The sequence below is a fragment of the Haliaeetus leucocephalus genome, unplaced genomic scaffold, assembly GCF_000737465.1.
Source record: "Haliaeetus leucocephalus isolate CR32 unplaced genomic scaffold, Haliaeetus_leucocephalus-4.0 Scaffold933, whole genome shotgun sequence".
NCBI classification, from domain to species: Eukaryota; Metazoa; Chordata; class Aves; order Accipitriformes; family Accipitridae; genus Haliaeetus; species Haliaeetus leucocephalus.
The window spans coordinates 2,834,091-2,848,472 of NW_010973369.1; the positions used below are offsets into that span (position 1 = coordinate 2,834,091).

Sequence of the window (14,382 nt, forward strand, 5' to 3'; positions counted from 1 at the left end):
AGGGGGATGGACCACTTCATCCCCAGGGAAAGCCAGAAGAGGAGACACAAGACATGCAGGAACCTTCGCAAAAGCTATTCCCGAAGTACCTGAGCAGCCAGCACAAAATCCAGGCAGGCTGCAAGGCCAGTCTCCACCTCCCACTGCACATGCTGCTCCAAGGTAGAACACAGCTATGTGCTTCTACTTTTGCAGAACCCAGGTCTTGCAGAGAGAGGTCCTGCTCTCAGCTTTCCAACCCTCCCTCGTTTGCCTTTCCATAACGATCCCAAAACTTGCATTCCACACATTAGCCAGCAGTTAGTCCAATTTATTACAATATAGATCTACCTGGGAACAGAAGGAAAAAAAATCCACCCACAAACACTAGGGCCTGGCAGAGGTTATTTTTTCCTGTAGCTCCCCCTTCCCTCCACTTATAAAAAAATTTAAAAAATAATATAAAGCAGAACAATCCTTCATGATAAGATTAAGGTCCTTGATGTGTGACTCTGTTTCAACATGCCCAAAAACTGTCGAGCTTTCTCCTGCATGAAGAGTTGGTCTCGGGTTCCACCACAGGCTACTGCTTTCCAAGCCCTGGTCATCTACAGAGAGGAAAAGAAAGCATGCGTACAACACAGTTAAGGGAGAGGACAAACAACGTCAACATCCTGTTTTAAATGACTACAAAAATAAATAAAACTAACAACCACCTGCTACCCAAGGGAAATAAAACTTCAGAGCACTCATCTTGCAGCCAGGAGGAAGCTTGCACACTGCCAGTTACTCATAACAGCCGATATGGTAATCTCTAGCAAAGGGGGGTTACATTCAGCAGTTCCCAGGTTGAGTGCTCCATTTCAGGATGATCCATGTGCTCTTTCAGGGCTTTCCCTTACTTGGCTTGAGATAAAAACCCCAAAGCACAAACCCACTAAGGCTCCTCGTGCTGAAGAAATACCAGGAAGGATAGATGGAATTCAAGAAAGGCTTTGGGGTTTATTCCCAACCAGTTCAATTCCTTACAGGAGCTGCTCAGCCCCAGGTCTAGATTGGTCAAAGACTATGCTTAACAGCAATTTGGTGCCTTCAGTTTCAGCAGGGCCCACAGCACACAGGAAGAGCTGAAAATCAGGTGTGCTTCAGTCACTGCATGCAGAAAGGGCACCCACGAGGTGTTTTTGCACTGCAGGAAAACCCCTGCGAATCCTCTGACAAATGCAGCCAAGAGACACACAGTGCCCTGAATGGAAAATACCCGTTTACATGCACTGCAAACAAGAGCTCGAGCTTCAGTGTTTGCTTACAGTAACAACATCCCATACAGCCACAGCATGGTTTTGGGGCTGATTTAGGTTCAGCTCACAGCTAGGTGAGCTTCTTTAATAAGGAACTGCCACTGCTAGTAACACCAGTCCAGCACAATAAATCCCAAGAGCCCAGCAACACTGCAGACAGCTCTGCTGTCTTTGGGCAATGGGATTTCACTGCACACCTGTACTCTGTCACTACACAAGCCGCCTTACTGTCACCTTCAAGTCACTCCCAAAGCTTTATTTATTCGGATCTATTAGCTCTCGGAGCAATATGACCCTGCCTAGGACAGGAGGAGAAATGGAAGTGTTTAAGTAGGGTTTATTTTGAGAAGGGGAAGGAATTACTCTGGCTGAGGAGTACTTATTTGTCAGAAGAAAGAGCTTTTCAACAGACAGCTCTAATCCAGGGACAGATGCAACCCCCCTCGCTGCAGTGTTCCATGATGACTGAGCCAAGGCTGCTCAGTGAAGACAACACTGCACCTGGGCTCTTCCTGGGATGTGAAAACACCCCCACAATAACCCCCAGTGCAGTTTTACCCCCCCCACCAAGGGGAGCATGCATTTCCATCCTCATTCAAGCTACCAGAGAGCTCCCATGACTTGGCCCAAGCAAACACCTGCAAAATCATGGTCCAAATCCCCTTCTCTAAGCTGTGCTGCCTAACAAAGCAAGGATACCCTTCTACTAATGCACTCTGCCTGCAAATATACCAAGTGGTGAAGATTTTAAAGAGAGCACAAGAAACTGTTTATGCCCCAGAGGGCATTTGTAGGCTGCTGTGACTCCAGCACAATGCAGATGCAACTATGCAGAGCTGGGGAACAGAGCAGCTGTAACAGCACCAACCTCAGCAGAAGCTGCAAGGTGGCACACTGTCAACCGGAGCTCTGTACTGCCACAGGTTCAGGTAAACAGCAGGATAAAGCCAGCCTATGCTGCCTATGGCACACAGCCTTCACCACAACCTAGAAACACCCTAAAAGTCACAGGAGTGGGAAATACCTTTTTGTTTCGCATTTATACAGCACTTCACAGCCTTACTATGCCCAGAGAAACAAAAGAGATGAGCCTACTGTTGTCCACCCAAGGAGTGCTCACTGGAAAAAGGAAGGTTTACTTCACTGCTGGATCAATCATCCAAATTCCCTGAAGGACTGGGACAGGATGCAGATTCCCATGAAGAAATCCAGGGCCAAACATTCTAAAGAGGCCACAGCTCTGATCAACCACAGGGCTTTGAGCCTCAGCAGAAGGGCAGGTTTGCAAAGAGACAGGAGGAAGCTATAGCATGACACTACTGGCTCAGCATCTCCAAACCTTGGTGCAAAGACAGCTCTGATAGCGTATGGATGCCTATGCAGACCTTCATCCCCTCACTCCTCCTCGGGAGGAGGGACAAGGGCTGCACTACCAGCTAACCTCCTGACTGGGAGAACAGTGGCTGCAGGGCTTACCGGTGCTGGTGGTCGGAAATGGCTCGGCATTTTCCTGTAGGACATTTTCTCTGGCTGCACTTGCACAAAGGCTCTGTTGAGCAAACCACTGTCATTCTTCCTGCTCGAGGAGGAAAGGTTCAGGGACCTTGACAGGAAATTCACAGGCTGCAAAGGGGGGAAAAAAAAAAGTATAAGGAAACAAGTTAATTTGCCCTAACAGTGCTGATACTTGGCCTGGCCAAAAGGCCAGCGAACAAATCCAGCCCTTCAGCCACATTCAGGGGTGGATGTTCATACTATTGAACATACTGTTCAAAGGCAGCTGCAGGTGGCAAAGCTCCCACAGCTGCCTTGCACAGGGTTTCTTTGGAGCAGAAGCCAGCTCTACCCCTGCCCTGAGCACAGTACCCCTCACCTGGGCTCTTTTGAAACAGACTGTCTTGGGGAGGGCAGGCATATTTTGCGTTGTATCTTCATCCAAAATATCCAGGGCCAGAGACTTCCGGACCTTCTTGATGGGACTCCTGCGCAACTGAGGGACATAGAAAAACAAGACTTGGCATGAATCAACCTGGTGAACTCCCGTCTTAAGGACCCAGGATGCACACCAAGCCCACATCACCCCAGGTCCGCATTGCACCAGCACCTCAGGAAGAAAGCATGCTGCAGCCTTCCCCACCACAGGGCACAGCAGCTTCCAGTGCTCTCCTCCTGGCACTAAAAGCCACCGATTTAGAAGAGGAAGCCCCTTTCAGTAGGAAAAACACCAGTGCAACTGAGCCAAGAGACTTTGCATACCAGCCCACAGGCTTCTGGGAGCCCAACTTGCCACAGATGCTCCAAGTGTGCTATGGGTCTCTCGTGTAGGTTATGGACACAGCATCTCCTAGCATGCCCCGAGTTCAGCATAAACCAGGACACAGCTGGCCATATTTTAAGCTGGCCTTAACCTCAGGCACCTCTTGCTGATTAAAAGGCAGCAGCCATGGGCCAAATACTTTTTGGCATCAACAGTAGGATGAACAAAAGCAGCCAGAACACCCCTTAACAGCACAGGGCAGCTCAGCAGCAGGTAGTAGATGAAAAATCAGCTCACCCCTTGTTTCCTCTTCTGTTTCTCAGGCTTCACATCATCCTCTATGATAAGTTCAATGCCAGCTTCACTTCGGAGCACCTCTTTCAAGTCTTCTTCCAGGTGAGGAGTCTGAGGCTGGTGTGAAAAGGAGGAAAGCACAAGACAGTCAAAATTTGTATGCTGGGCAGACTCACAAGTATTTCCCTCTAGGGATAATGGGGTCAGGGGAGCCCACAGTGGGAGGACAAACACAAAGACAACTTATTTACTTCCCAGATGGAAAGGATATGACAAGATTTCTGCTAGCCTGACAGATTTACAGGATCTCCGGGCATGAGAGACTCTTATCAGCTGAACCCCAAATGTGCCATCCAGAGACCAGTATGCACAGAAGGCCTAGGATACTGGAAACTGCCATCCCCACAACACCCACATTAAGAGACCCCATTTCTCAGGGATGCTGAGGTAGATTGTTTCCTTGCTTCTCCTCAAGGTCATCACTAGCCAAGCACTGCAGCCTGATTCAAGGGCAGCTTATGCATTTTCAGCTGGTTTACAGGGAAGCTAAAAGTCCTGTGGCTACTCACCATGACATGTTCACCATGACAAGGTCCCTCCCATCTCAGCCTGACACTACCAAACCATACTTTATTATGCACAGATAACAGTTGGCTCACAGCTCTGCTGCAACCTACCCCACATCCCATTTCCATTCATTATGTTTCTGCCACTTGCCAGTGGCAGATCTGCCCAATACTCACCAGAGGCCTAATTGGTCCATATTTCTCCAGGGCATTTTTGAAAGGCGTGGGGGTGTGAGGAGTGTTGTCCACCACATACTTCTGATCTGGTGTGACAAACCTGGCAGCAAAGAAAAAGACAAAGGATCAGACATGATGTAACCCACACAAAGTAACCCCCATCATTCCAAGCCTGCAGAGTCTCATATGGCAGCAGCAGAAGCCATCTGCCTGGCTGGACTATTCCTGGGGTGTTAGCAGGGCAAACAGGCATGGAGGAGCGTTTAGCAGGGAAAACATCCTTCAGATGTGCCAGCTATGTTGCTCCACCCTGCCAGCTACCAAGCACCCTTATCAGAAAGCAGTACAGCACCCTGAGAGGCAACATGGAGCTCCGCAGGCCAGCCCTACTCTGCAACGCTTCTGCTGGCAGATCTGCTCAGGCCCAGCCAGCCTGGGCTTGTGACAGTCACAGCTGGACCAGCAGAAGTCCTGGGTGCAAATGCACTTAAGAGCAGCCAAGCCACCTCACACCACCTGGACAGGGGAGCTGCTCTGGACCATGTCAACAGAGCAGTTTGGCTAGCACAGCCAGCACTCCCAATCACTTGCTGCTTCAGTCCACCAGCAAAACACTCCCTTGCAGCCCACCCCTTCTCACCTGCCTGGTACAGTGCCTTGGATAATCATCACCCTGGACTGCCCCTCAGGTCAGGCAAAGCAAAGGGTGCAGAGCTAAAGGGATGGATCTGAACAGCTCTTGCCGAGGAAAACAAATTCCTTCTCTGCTGACACAGGGCTCACAGCACAGCAACATTTCCCAAAGATGTACACAGAAGGCAACAGTCCACCCAGCAGCTGAGCACAACAGTGGTCACTTGGCTGCAGCCCCAATCAGATGGAACACTTGTTCCCTGCAGCTCAGAGAGGAGCTGTCTTTGCAGGGGAAACACTGCTTTAACAAAATCCCCAGCCTGTCCTGCCTCACTCTCAGTAGTGCCAGTACAAGTACTGGGGGAGGTATGTTTGAATTGGACCAGACTGCTGTGTGGAAAAGGATGCTGCTCAGGTGAGGATGGGGGAGGAGGAAAGGACTTACGCAGAGTTCTTCTGGAGCAGAGGGGTCTTGTCCCTGTGCAGAGGGGTGGTGACAATCACCTTCTGACTGCACACAGGTGTGGAGGTCAGAGACGGGTTCTCCAGTTCTAGTGTATCCTGTTTGGTCCAAAAGTTTAAGAACTGCACAGCACAAGAAAGAAAGAGAAGACAGTCTCAAGCATCCCAGCACAGTATCACAAGTCATTACTTTTTCCTAAATATGGGGAAAACCTGAAGTAGGGACAATCCTACCATACTGAGTGGCACAAGAGGGATCTGTACCAGTATAAACCAGGATGACTCTTACAGACTCATACAATCCTGTACATGGACACTCACATGAAAGTTGCCACAAGGTGCCTCACACCTAAAAAGGTTATTCATTTCCCATAAGGGATCAGCTGATATGACTATAAGCACCTACAGGGTGGAGAGAAGTCTCTCCTTGCACTGGTCCAGATAAGGCTAAGCAAAATCATGAAGGACAGGTAATGCCAGCCCACCAAAGGTCTATTCCAACCTCAGGTTGGCAAACATGAGGGAAGTCCGTGTAACACAACAGCGTACAAGTTAACAGATTTTGCATTGATCTGTCTTCAGCCTAAACTGTGAGAAAATGACAAACCGTCATCTCTGCTAGGATTTTACTTCACAACATCAATATACCAGATGCTGGTGGGTTTGAACACCACAGTGCTCCAAGATGATGTATGGTGGAGACCATGTGTGCACATGTGTGTGGACACTGTAGGAGTCGCGACAAAGGCTGAAAGATCCTGAGTCTGTTTTGCAACAAAGACAAGCCTAGGAGCATTTTCCTAAGCACAGCAACTCAGAGATCTGCACAAGGCACGTGCTGCCAAGCCTGTCTGCATGACTTAACTAGAAACAAACAGGGAAGCCACTTTTCACTGTTGCCACTCTGCTACCCACAGCTGGGGGCAGCAATGCCCTGGGGACAGAAGCACTGTGCTCTCCAGCGATCCTGCAGCGGGCAGACATGTAGATCTGCACAGTGGTGCTCCTTCCTCATAGTGGGCACGTGCCCTGCCCATCACACAGTGTAGCTGGGCTTCCTCGATGCTGCAAGCACTCCCAGAGGCAGACACAGGCTGCTGCTCCCACAGGAAGGGCATCACTGAAGACAAGCAGTGCCAGAACCCAGCTCTATACCTTGTTTTAGCAAAGAGATGCACCCTGTGCACTGGCACTGCCTCATTCAAGGGAGGAGAAACACAAAGCTGGCAGAGCTGATGGGAATACATGGCATTAAGGCAAGCAGACAGAGCACTAACACTTATTAGCTCATGACCAAGCCCAAGCAGAGGAGCACAGACTGGGCTCGCCATTGCTCTGTACCTGAGATGGAGAGAAGGGCAGTGTCTTGACAGGGGTGCTCTTGGGAGTCATGCTGTTGCAGGAGTCAAGGAAGGAAAGGCTGGTGCTGGTGGCGTTCTCTGTGACAGGGGACAGGGAGATCTTCCTCTTCTTCTGCCTCTTCAGCACAGAGGGTGGTGTGCCAAAGCTCACCTCTGCATATGGAGAGATGGGGATGAGCTCCCCCTTGCTGCTCTTGCTTAGGTCTGAGATGGTGTGGCCGTCCAGGCGGTACTCAGTCACATTGGGCAGGGATGGCATTGGCTTGCTGGGGGTCTGCCTCACTGGGCTGTTGCTACTACTGCTGCTGCCAGCAGAGGGTTCCTCAGGTAGGTCAAACTGGGTCAGATCACACCACCCATCTGGGTCCTGCACAGAAGGGAAACCGTCAGAAGCAGACCAGGAGGAAAAGCTGAGCAGCCAACTGGTGCAGATGCAGATATGAACTGGGAGGTGAAATAAGTCCGTTTGTGAGATTGCACCAGCTTTTGCAAGGAGCCTGGCTAGAGGAGAGCTCAAGCCCTCCTCCCCTCTGCTGCCAGCTCAGCTGAGAACCAGACCAGGGAACTGACCCAGCTGAAAGCTGCTGCTTGTGCATAGGGCAGATTTTTCTGTTTATGCAAGGTTGGTTTCCCAGTTCAGTTCACAGCACAGCTGCACCCCCACACAGAGGGGATGAAAAAAGCAGCTGGGGATAGGTCTGGGGACAGGGGCTGAGTGAACTGTCACCCAACACCAAACCACCGTCTTGGGCACATCAATACAGCTGGACACAGGGCTCTGCTGTAACACACACTGCTGAAAGCAGATTAAAAATAACCAGACCAGTTCAGAGATCAGCTGTTTCACAGCTCCACCCCACCAATACCCAAAGCACCATACAAGCAGGCCCCTAAGGACCCACAGATGGGCCATTAAGCCTTGGGCAAAGACTCTCTGTCCTCCTATACACATGCAAAGTGGATCCTTCACGGATAATCAGCTCATAAGCTCCTGAGGCAGGCTGGGGGCTGCAAAGACATTTCCCTCTGATGGCAGCAAAGTGCTCTGTTGATTCTAGCCAGCCTTCCTCCGTCACCCTGGTGACCTCAGCACTGCTTGACTGACCCAAAATTACTAGTTTCAGTGAAGCTACCTCCACTGAAAGCAAATGGTGGCATCATGCCGGTGTGAAAGGATCTGTCCTGCATACTACAAGTGGGCCTGGCCTATTCCCAGCCTGTCCTATCCTATTCCATCCCATAACAGGAGGGAAAGGAAAGCCCGTGAGCATGGGCCTGAACAGTTATGAACAGGAGAGCTAGGGATGGTCTGGCTGATAAAGCAGGGCTTGAGATCAGGTTTGCCAGCATCTACAGCCTCCCACACCAGCAGAGCCCAGGCACAAGGACACCCACCTAGGGGAACCTGCAAGCCCAGAGCAATACTGGCAGAGCTGGAAAGGTGTAATCCAGCCCTGGAAAAGAGTTGGTGGGAAGCCACAAGCCAATGACAGACCTAGCCCTCCTCAGGATGCCTATAGTGATGAGCCAGGGGACCCAATAAGTTCACTCAAGGGAAAAGGGTGGGGAATCAGTCTCCCTACATTAGCTGGAGGAACAATGGTCTGTTACTTACGGATTCAATCATGTCCAGAGCTTCACTGAAGGCTGGCACAGATGTTGGGTACAAATAGTTGGCAGCTTCAACGACCCATTTGTATGGTGATGTGAAAAATGAAGAGGCATCCTCAGGCACAGCATCATCTGAGGTCCCCTCGGCGTTATGCTCTGCCAGTTCAGCAGCTGGCAGCTCTGAGGGTAACTCCTGTACACCGGTCACTTCCTCGTCGCTGACATCCTCTTCCTTTATTTCAGAGATATCAACTGGCCAGTTTGGCAGGACATTCTTTGCACATACAACAAAGAGAGTCCAGCCGTTAGTAGAAGCCAAGGAACAATGTCAAGTTCTGGGGAAAAAGAGCAGGCGTCCCTGGACACATTCAGCTCTGCCTGCTCTGCTACCTGCCATTCAGTTTGTTTCACATCCCCACTCTCCCTCATTGCTCCATTCCCTACACCATCTGAGCAGGAGTCCATGCAACACAATGAACACAGGACTGTTTAACTGAAGGTTTCACTTAACAGTATCCCAGGAGAAAGCTGAACAAAGGCTGAGCATGTAGCACCAATTCCGCATTTCCTACTTTCCAAGAGCCTGCCTTTGAAAACTACATGCTTTCTTCATGAAAAAAATAATTGGGTATACTTCCCCTGCTTCCTTTTTTTAGAGGAAAGGAACACAATACCTTTTCACCATGTCCCCCAACGTGGTCTGGAACAGCTGCCTTCTCCCACTAGCAACAGCACAAGAGAGTCAAAAAAAAATTTGGTCTCCAAGACAGACCTGATGCTGGGATTGGCAAGATAACAGTACTAGCAGACTGCTGTCCTCTGCCTGGACAACATACTTGGGCTCTAGCTCCTGGAGAGAGAGGTCTCCCAAGAGTCGGTCTCTTGGAGAAGGCTGAGGGAAGGCACAGACTGTCTATGTAGACACCAGGCTGTGGCAAAAGCAGCATGAGAGGCAGCAGAAGGGTGAACAGCTCTGATATGCATTAGCAGAGCAGACGACTGACAGCTGCCTGCTGCAAATGTGCTGGTGCAGTACCTGGTTCCCAGCTCTCGTTCGACTTTGGCTCTCCTTGTCATCCACCTCCAAGAGGAAGTATAGTGACTTCGACTCCTTAGTTTCATTGAGGAAGCCTCCTGTGTCCACCTTCCGCTTGATGGTGGAGTTCCAGTGATTCTTCACAGCATTGTCAGTCCTGCAGAGAAAGCAGAAGGAAACAGAAACCATTTACAGCAGCTTTAAAGCACAGCTAACAGCTCCTACACACTCTCCAGCCCCATCCTGTGAGCCCAACACGTGGATCTCCACAGGCCACCCAGGTGTGAAGGCACCAGTGAGCAAAGAGGTCCTACCTCCCAGGCAGCAGCTTGGCAATCTCCGCCCAACGATTCCCCAGCACCTTGTGGGCCTCAAAAATAATGCGATCCTCTTCCTCTGTCCATGAGGATTTCTTCACCTCAGGGTTCAGGTGGTTATGCCAGCGTTCCCGGCACTGCTTTCCTAACCGCCCTTTCAGGTGCTTGGCTATCAGGGTCCATTGTTTGGTGCCATATTTTTTAACCAGTTCAATTACCTTTGAAGAGAGTGGGAGGGAAATAAGGAAATGGAATAAAGGATGGGAAGGTCAACACAGTCATCTTCAGGCTTTGCTCTTTACCTCTCTTGAGACCAGGTAAGGGCAGAGAAAGGCCCCTTAGGAGAAAAAGCTGAAGGGATCCAGCACTGACAATCAGGTATACCAACACTTGAGAGCAACGATTCAGCTGAATTTCTGAAAGAGGCTGTTTCCATGCAGACATTTTGCCACACAGTACCTGTGAATGCAGATGACTGCCACAAGATGGGGTGGAGACTGACAGGTGTACCAGGGACAGAGGGGCCCAGATTTAGAAACACATGCCCATTTCTGAGCAAGGGCCAAGTCCCACATGCCCCAAGGCTCCTCTGCCCTCACTCCTACCGAGGACCTGGCCGCATGACAGCAGTCTCCATCAGCTCTGCACTGGTCTGCCCCCTGGGCACAGCCTCCCTTTAACAGAGTGTGCCACACCAAGGACATGGCAGAGCTGCAGCTCCATGCCCCACTAGCACCAGGACACATAGTGAGAGCTCCAAAGCATAAACAAGCTATATTCACTTAAGAGCCATCCACTTTGCCACTTCCCATTCAACCAGGGCTTTGTCACTTCTGCCTGAGGCTCAGTGCAAATGCTTCTGGGCATGGAATCTGTTCTGAGTCCCTGCGATATGTCCATGGCACAGTCAGGACAAAACAATCTATTGCCTGCAATGTTCAGCCCACCAAAATCTTAGAGAGGAGGCTAAAGGGTTCTCAAAGAGCACTTCTAGCCTAGCCAACTGTGCTCACCTGAAAGATGTGGGTAGACAGGTGATGCTCACATTGCTCTTGGCCCACAACAAACGTCCCTACTGCAGACTCTTGACTATCAAGCACAGACAAATGGACCAAAGACACCGAACTGAGGCACAAGCCAAGGAGCTGGAGTAGCTTGCAGGGCAAAGAAATGTGCAGTGTCAGGAGGAGAAAGCTGAAGCCCAGTCTGGCCAAGATGGGTATGCTGGCAGTCAGGACATGTAAAGGGAAGGGGAAAGCAGGCAGCAACTGCTCTGCTGTAGGAAGGTGAAATGACATCATGAGAAGCTTCCTTAGGACATGCTTGACATAACACACAGATAGGAGGCAAAAGGGACAGTAACAGCCTGTAATGGGACCAAAAGGGAAAGAAATGGGGGCACAGAAGTGTTACAGAGAATATGACAAACTAGGACATTTTGCAGCAGAAAACCTTGGTAGAAGTTGGAACGAAGTCCAACTTTTCTTAAGCACATCAAGGTGATGAGTCTGCCTGAGCTGGCCCCTCTCAGCTCACTCCGGAATCAGCAGAGAAACAGATTCACAGAAGTCATGATTCACCTAGCCAACCTCAGACATCACTTCAGTCTGTCTACCGTAGCAGAGGAAATGGCAGTTTTATTTTCTTTTAGGTCCAGCATGGCCAGGTCAGGTGGAGATCTGTCAGCAGGCAGATGAATTAATTCCCTTTTCTGCTCACTCCCTTGGCAGCCTACTGTAGCAGTACTGTGTGAAAGGGAGAAGGTATTTAGTTGAAGAAGCCTAGACTTGCTCCTGCACATCACAACCATGGCTGCATTAGGCTGCTCAGAACAGGTCAGAGTGCTGCTCTCACGGGTATCCAGCATTGGAAAGAGTTACCCACAGTTTACAAAAAGACCCAAGGGTCTGAGACCTCCATCCTCTCCGCAGACAGTCACAGTTCAACACTCAGATCCTCTCATCCCTGACTTACCTTTTGGTCCTCCTCTTTGGTCCAAGGGCCCTTAACCAAGTCTGGATTCAACACTCTGAGCCACCGGTACTGACACTGCTGATCGCTGCGGTTCTAGGAAAAGGAACAAGAACAGCCATGCGTTAGACCAAAGGTTCTAAAAGCTCCTATAGCAACAGCAGTCCCCGTACACACAGGCTGTCCCTTAGAAAACCTGCAGAAGCATATGAAGAATACATACTAAGACTAGGACACTGGGCACAGAGTCAGGAACCTCAATTTCTCACCCCAGCTCCAACAGACTCTCCCTTGAAAGCCCTCTATGCAAGAAGGATGTCTCCCTGCCCTGAAGGATCACCATTTCACTGCATGGAGCTGCAGCCACAGAACAGAGCCACACTGTGCAAGGTGCTGCACAGACACAGAGAACCAGCGCAGTGAGCACAAGCAGCAACACACAAACACTACAATTCCCACCTGGGCAAGGGGTCACTTACAGGAAAGTGACTGGCCAGGAACTTCCAGTCATTCTGCCCATAATGTCTTACTAACATCTTCAGTTGCTCATCCTGCAAAGAACAAAGACATTCACTTTCACATACACTGAGGCAATACATGCCACGGGCACCCCGGGCTGACAGCATCAAGAGAACAAGGTAGCTATTTTGAACTGTCAAGAAGGGTTTTTTTTTGGCATTCTGCATTCAGGGGAGGAAGGTAGCTCACACCATCCTTTAGCAGTGCTCCAGTACATGGAGCCCAACTGGAGAAGGTCATTTGGTTCTGGGCTCTGTACTAAGGTGATCTCATACAGCAAGGACAAAACAAGAGCTCAGCTCTGTTCCAGTACAGTCCGGTTCAAACCCTGCTTATCCAGCCTCAGTACACCCCTGACCAGACAGTCCATCTCCCAGCTCAGCCACTGCTTTTGCCTGGCCAAGAAAGCTGACTGGTTTAAGCGTATCACCACTAGCCTGGTGGTCTATAGTCTTTTAGTGCTACGGGGCTCTACAGCATTTCTTTCATGAATCCTGCTATAGCCAAGGTGTGCCTACTCTTACAGCTCATAGAAAGCTTGCTATAGGTGTCCTTGCCTTTGTGCTCCAGCTGGGCAAAGAGGCATGAAATAATTCCCTGCTCAACATAAGCCCAAGGCTTTGATCCCTGCACAAAGACCACCTTACTTGGTGTTCAGACCCAAGGGGAGATAGGACATCTTGTAGTTTTTACACAGAACAAAGATGATGGAGTAACTGGGAAGAGGGAAGAGAATATCCCAACTAATTTCAGGCTCTCAGCCAGGATGACTAAGCCATGATCCCAACAATCTCGATGCTCCCTGCTTTTGCTAGAGAAAAGGCAGGACATTTCCACTGCACAATTCAGCTTGCTGGAGGCCTCAGACATCCTCTGGAACCCCTCTTTGCTCACAAGAGTGCTGCAGGCAGCAGATGGCTCACTCGGGGCCCACAGGCTTAAGCTAAAGTGGTTGGAGCTCTTGCTCTCCAGGCTACACCTCAAACTCCCCTGAACCTCAGCTCACGTGAGCAAAACAGACACATGGTCGTCTCCAGCAGGAAGACAGCAGGATGTGGTATTGTGGCCAGCAGATGAAGACTGGGGTGGATGCACCCAAGCCCCAGGGGCCATGCCAGAAGCCTATCCCAAAGCACTCGCTCTCAGCAAGCGCCAGGCTCTCACTCACCTCTTCTTGTGTCCACTTGACTTTGCACCTGCCGTCCCGCTGCTCCGGCACATCTGAGTCGGTATCCTGGTAATGCAGCTCATCCTGGTCTTCGCTAGAGATGAACGAACAAAGATTATAATTTCCACCTCCGATAAAAACACAGCAGCAACCTCCACCATGCAAAGCAGAGCTCCACAGAGCAACCTGCACTGCACAGAGCAGAGCTCCAGATCTACTTTCTTCCAGCACTGAGCCCCAACACCTCACAGACATTCACTCAGACACCCCAGGTGTAAGGGGGTCCCTCAGCTTTGGATTCCCGGTGCGTGCCAGCAATTTTTATGCTGCCGAGAGCAGGGGAAGTAGTGTTTCTCTTGATTCCTGCTCCCTTCTGTCCCTCTGGGAGGATTTTGCATCGAGGGACTGGCACCATTTCCCCTCCTTACAGCTCACCAGTCTCCCGCATTGCTGGACTAAAGAAATGGGATGCGAGGAGCAGCCAGAAGCCAACCAGCTAGTGCTGGGACAGCAGCCCCAAAGGGCTCTACACATCACCCACCGGACCCGCCTCGGCCTGCCCTGTCACCCCCAGCTCCGGCGCAGGCACAGCCAGGCCCGCTCCCAGCCCCCGGGTGGGGCCAAGAGGAGCCTTTAGAGCGGGACTCGCGGAACACGGAGCCCGGGGGCACGGGGCCGCGGCCCTGCCTGCGGCCCGCCGTCCCGCTACCCGGCCGGAGAGCGGGAACGG

The 14,382-nt window shown here is 50.7% G+C and overlaps 1 protein-coding gene across 1 annotated transcript; it reads right to left on the reverse strand.

Moving 5' to 3' along the window:
• Window positions 1-289: 289 nt before the first annotated feature.
• MYBL2 (v-myb avian myeloblastosis viral oncogene homolog-like 2) lies at window positions 290-14,100 on the reverse strand. The gene is made up of 14 exons (XM_010584098.1): window positions 14,081-14,100; window positions 13,653-13,746; window positions 12,445-12,516; window positions 11,969-12,061; window positions 9,992-10,212; window positions 9,678-9,834; window positions 8,646-8,915; window positions 7,011-7,397; window positions 5,653-5,792; window positions 4,575-4,674; window positions 3,835-3,948; window positions 3,154-3,270; window positions 2,757-2,903; window positions 290-587 (listed from the first exon to the last, which is right to left on the reverse strand). The coding sequence occupies exons 1-14, from the start codon at window positions 14,098-14,100 to the stop codon at window positions 459-461; spliced, it is 2,061 nt and encodes a 686-aa protein (XP_010582400.1). The 3' UTR covers window positions 290-458.
• Between the last annotated feature and the right edge of the window lie 282 nt (window positions 14,101-14,382).

Coding starts and splice junctions, on each gene's coding strand:
- MYBL2 (XM_010584098.1), bottom strand. CDS start 14,100: ATGCGGGAGACTGGTGAGCT. Junction 8,916..9,677: donor GAACGAGAGCTGGGAACCAG/GTACTGCACCAG, acceptor GTATGTGCAAAG/AATGTCCTGCCAAACTGGCC. Junction 4,675..5,652: donor CTGCTCCAGAAGAACTCTGC/GTAAGTCCTTTC, acceptor CTTTGCTGCCAG/GTTTGTCACACCAGATCAGA.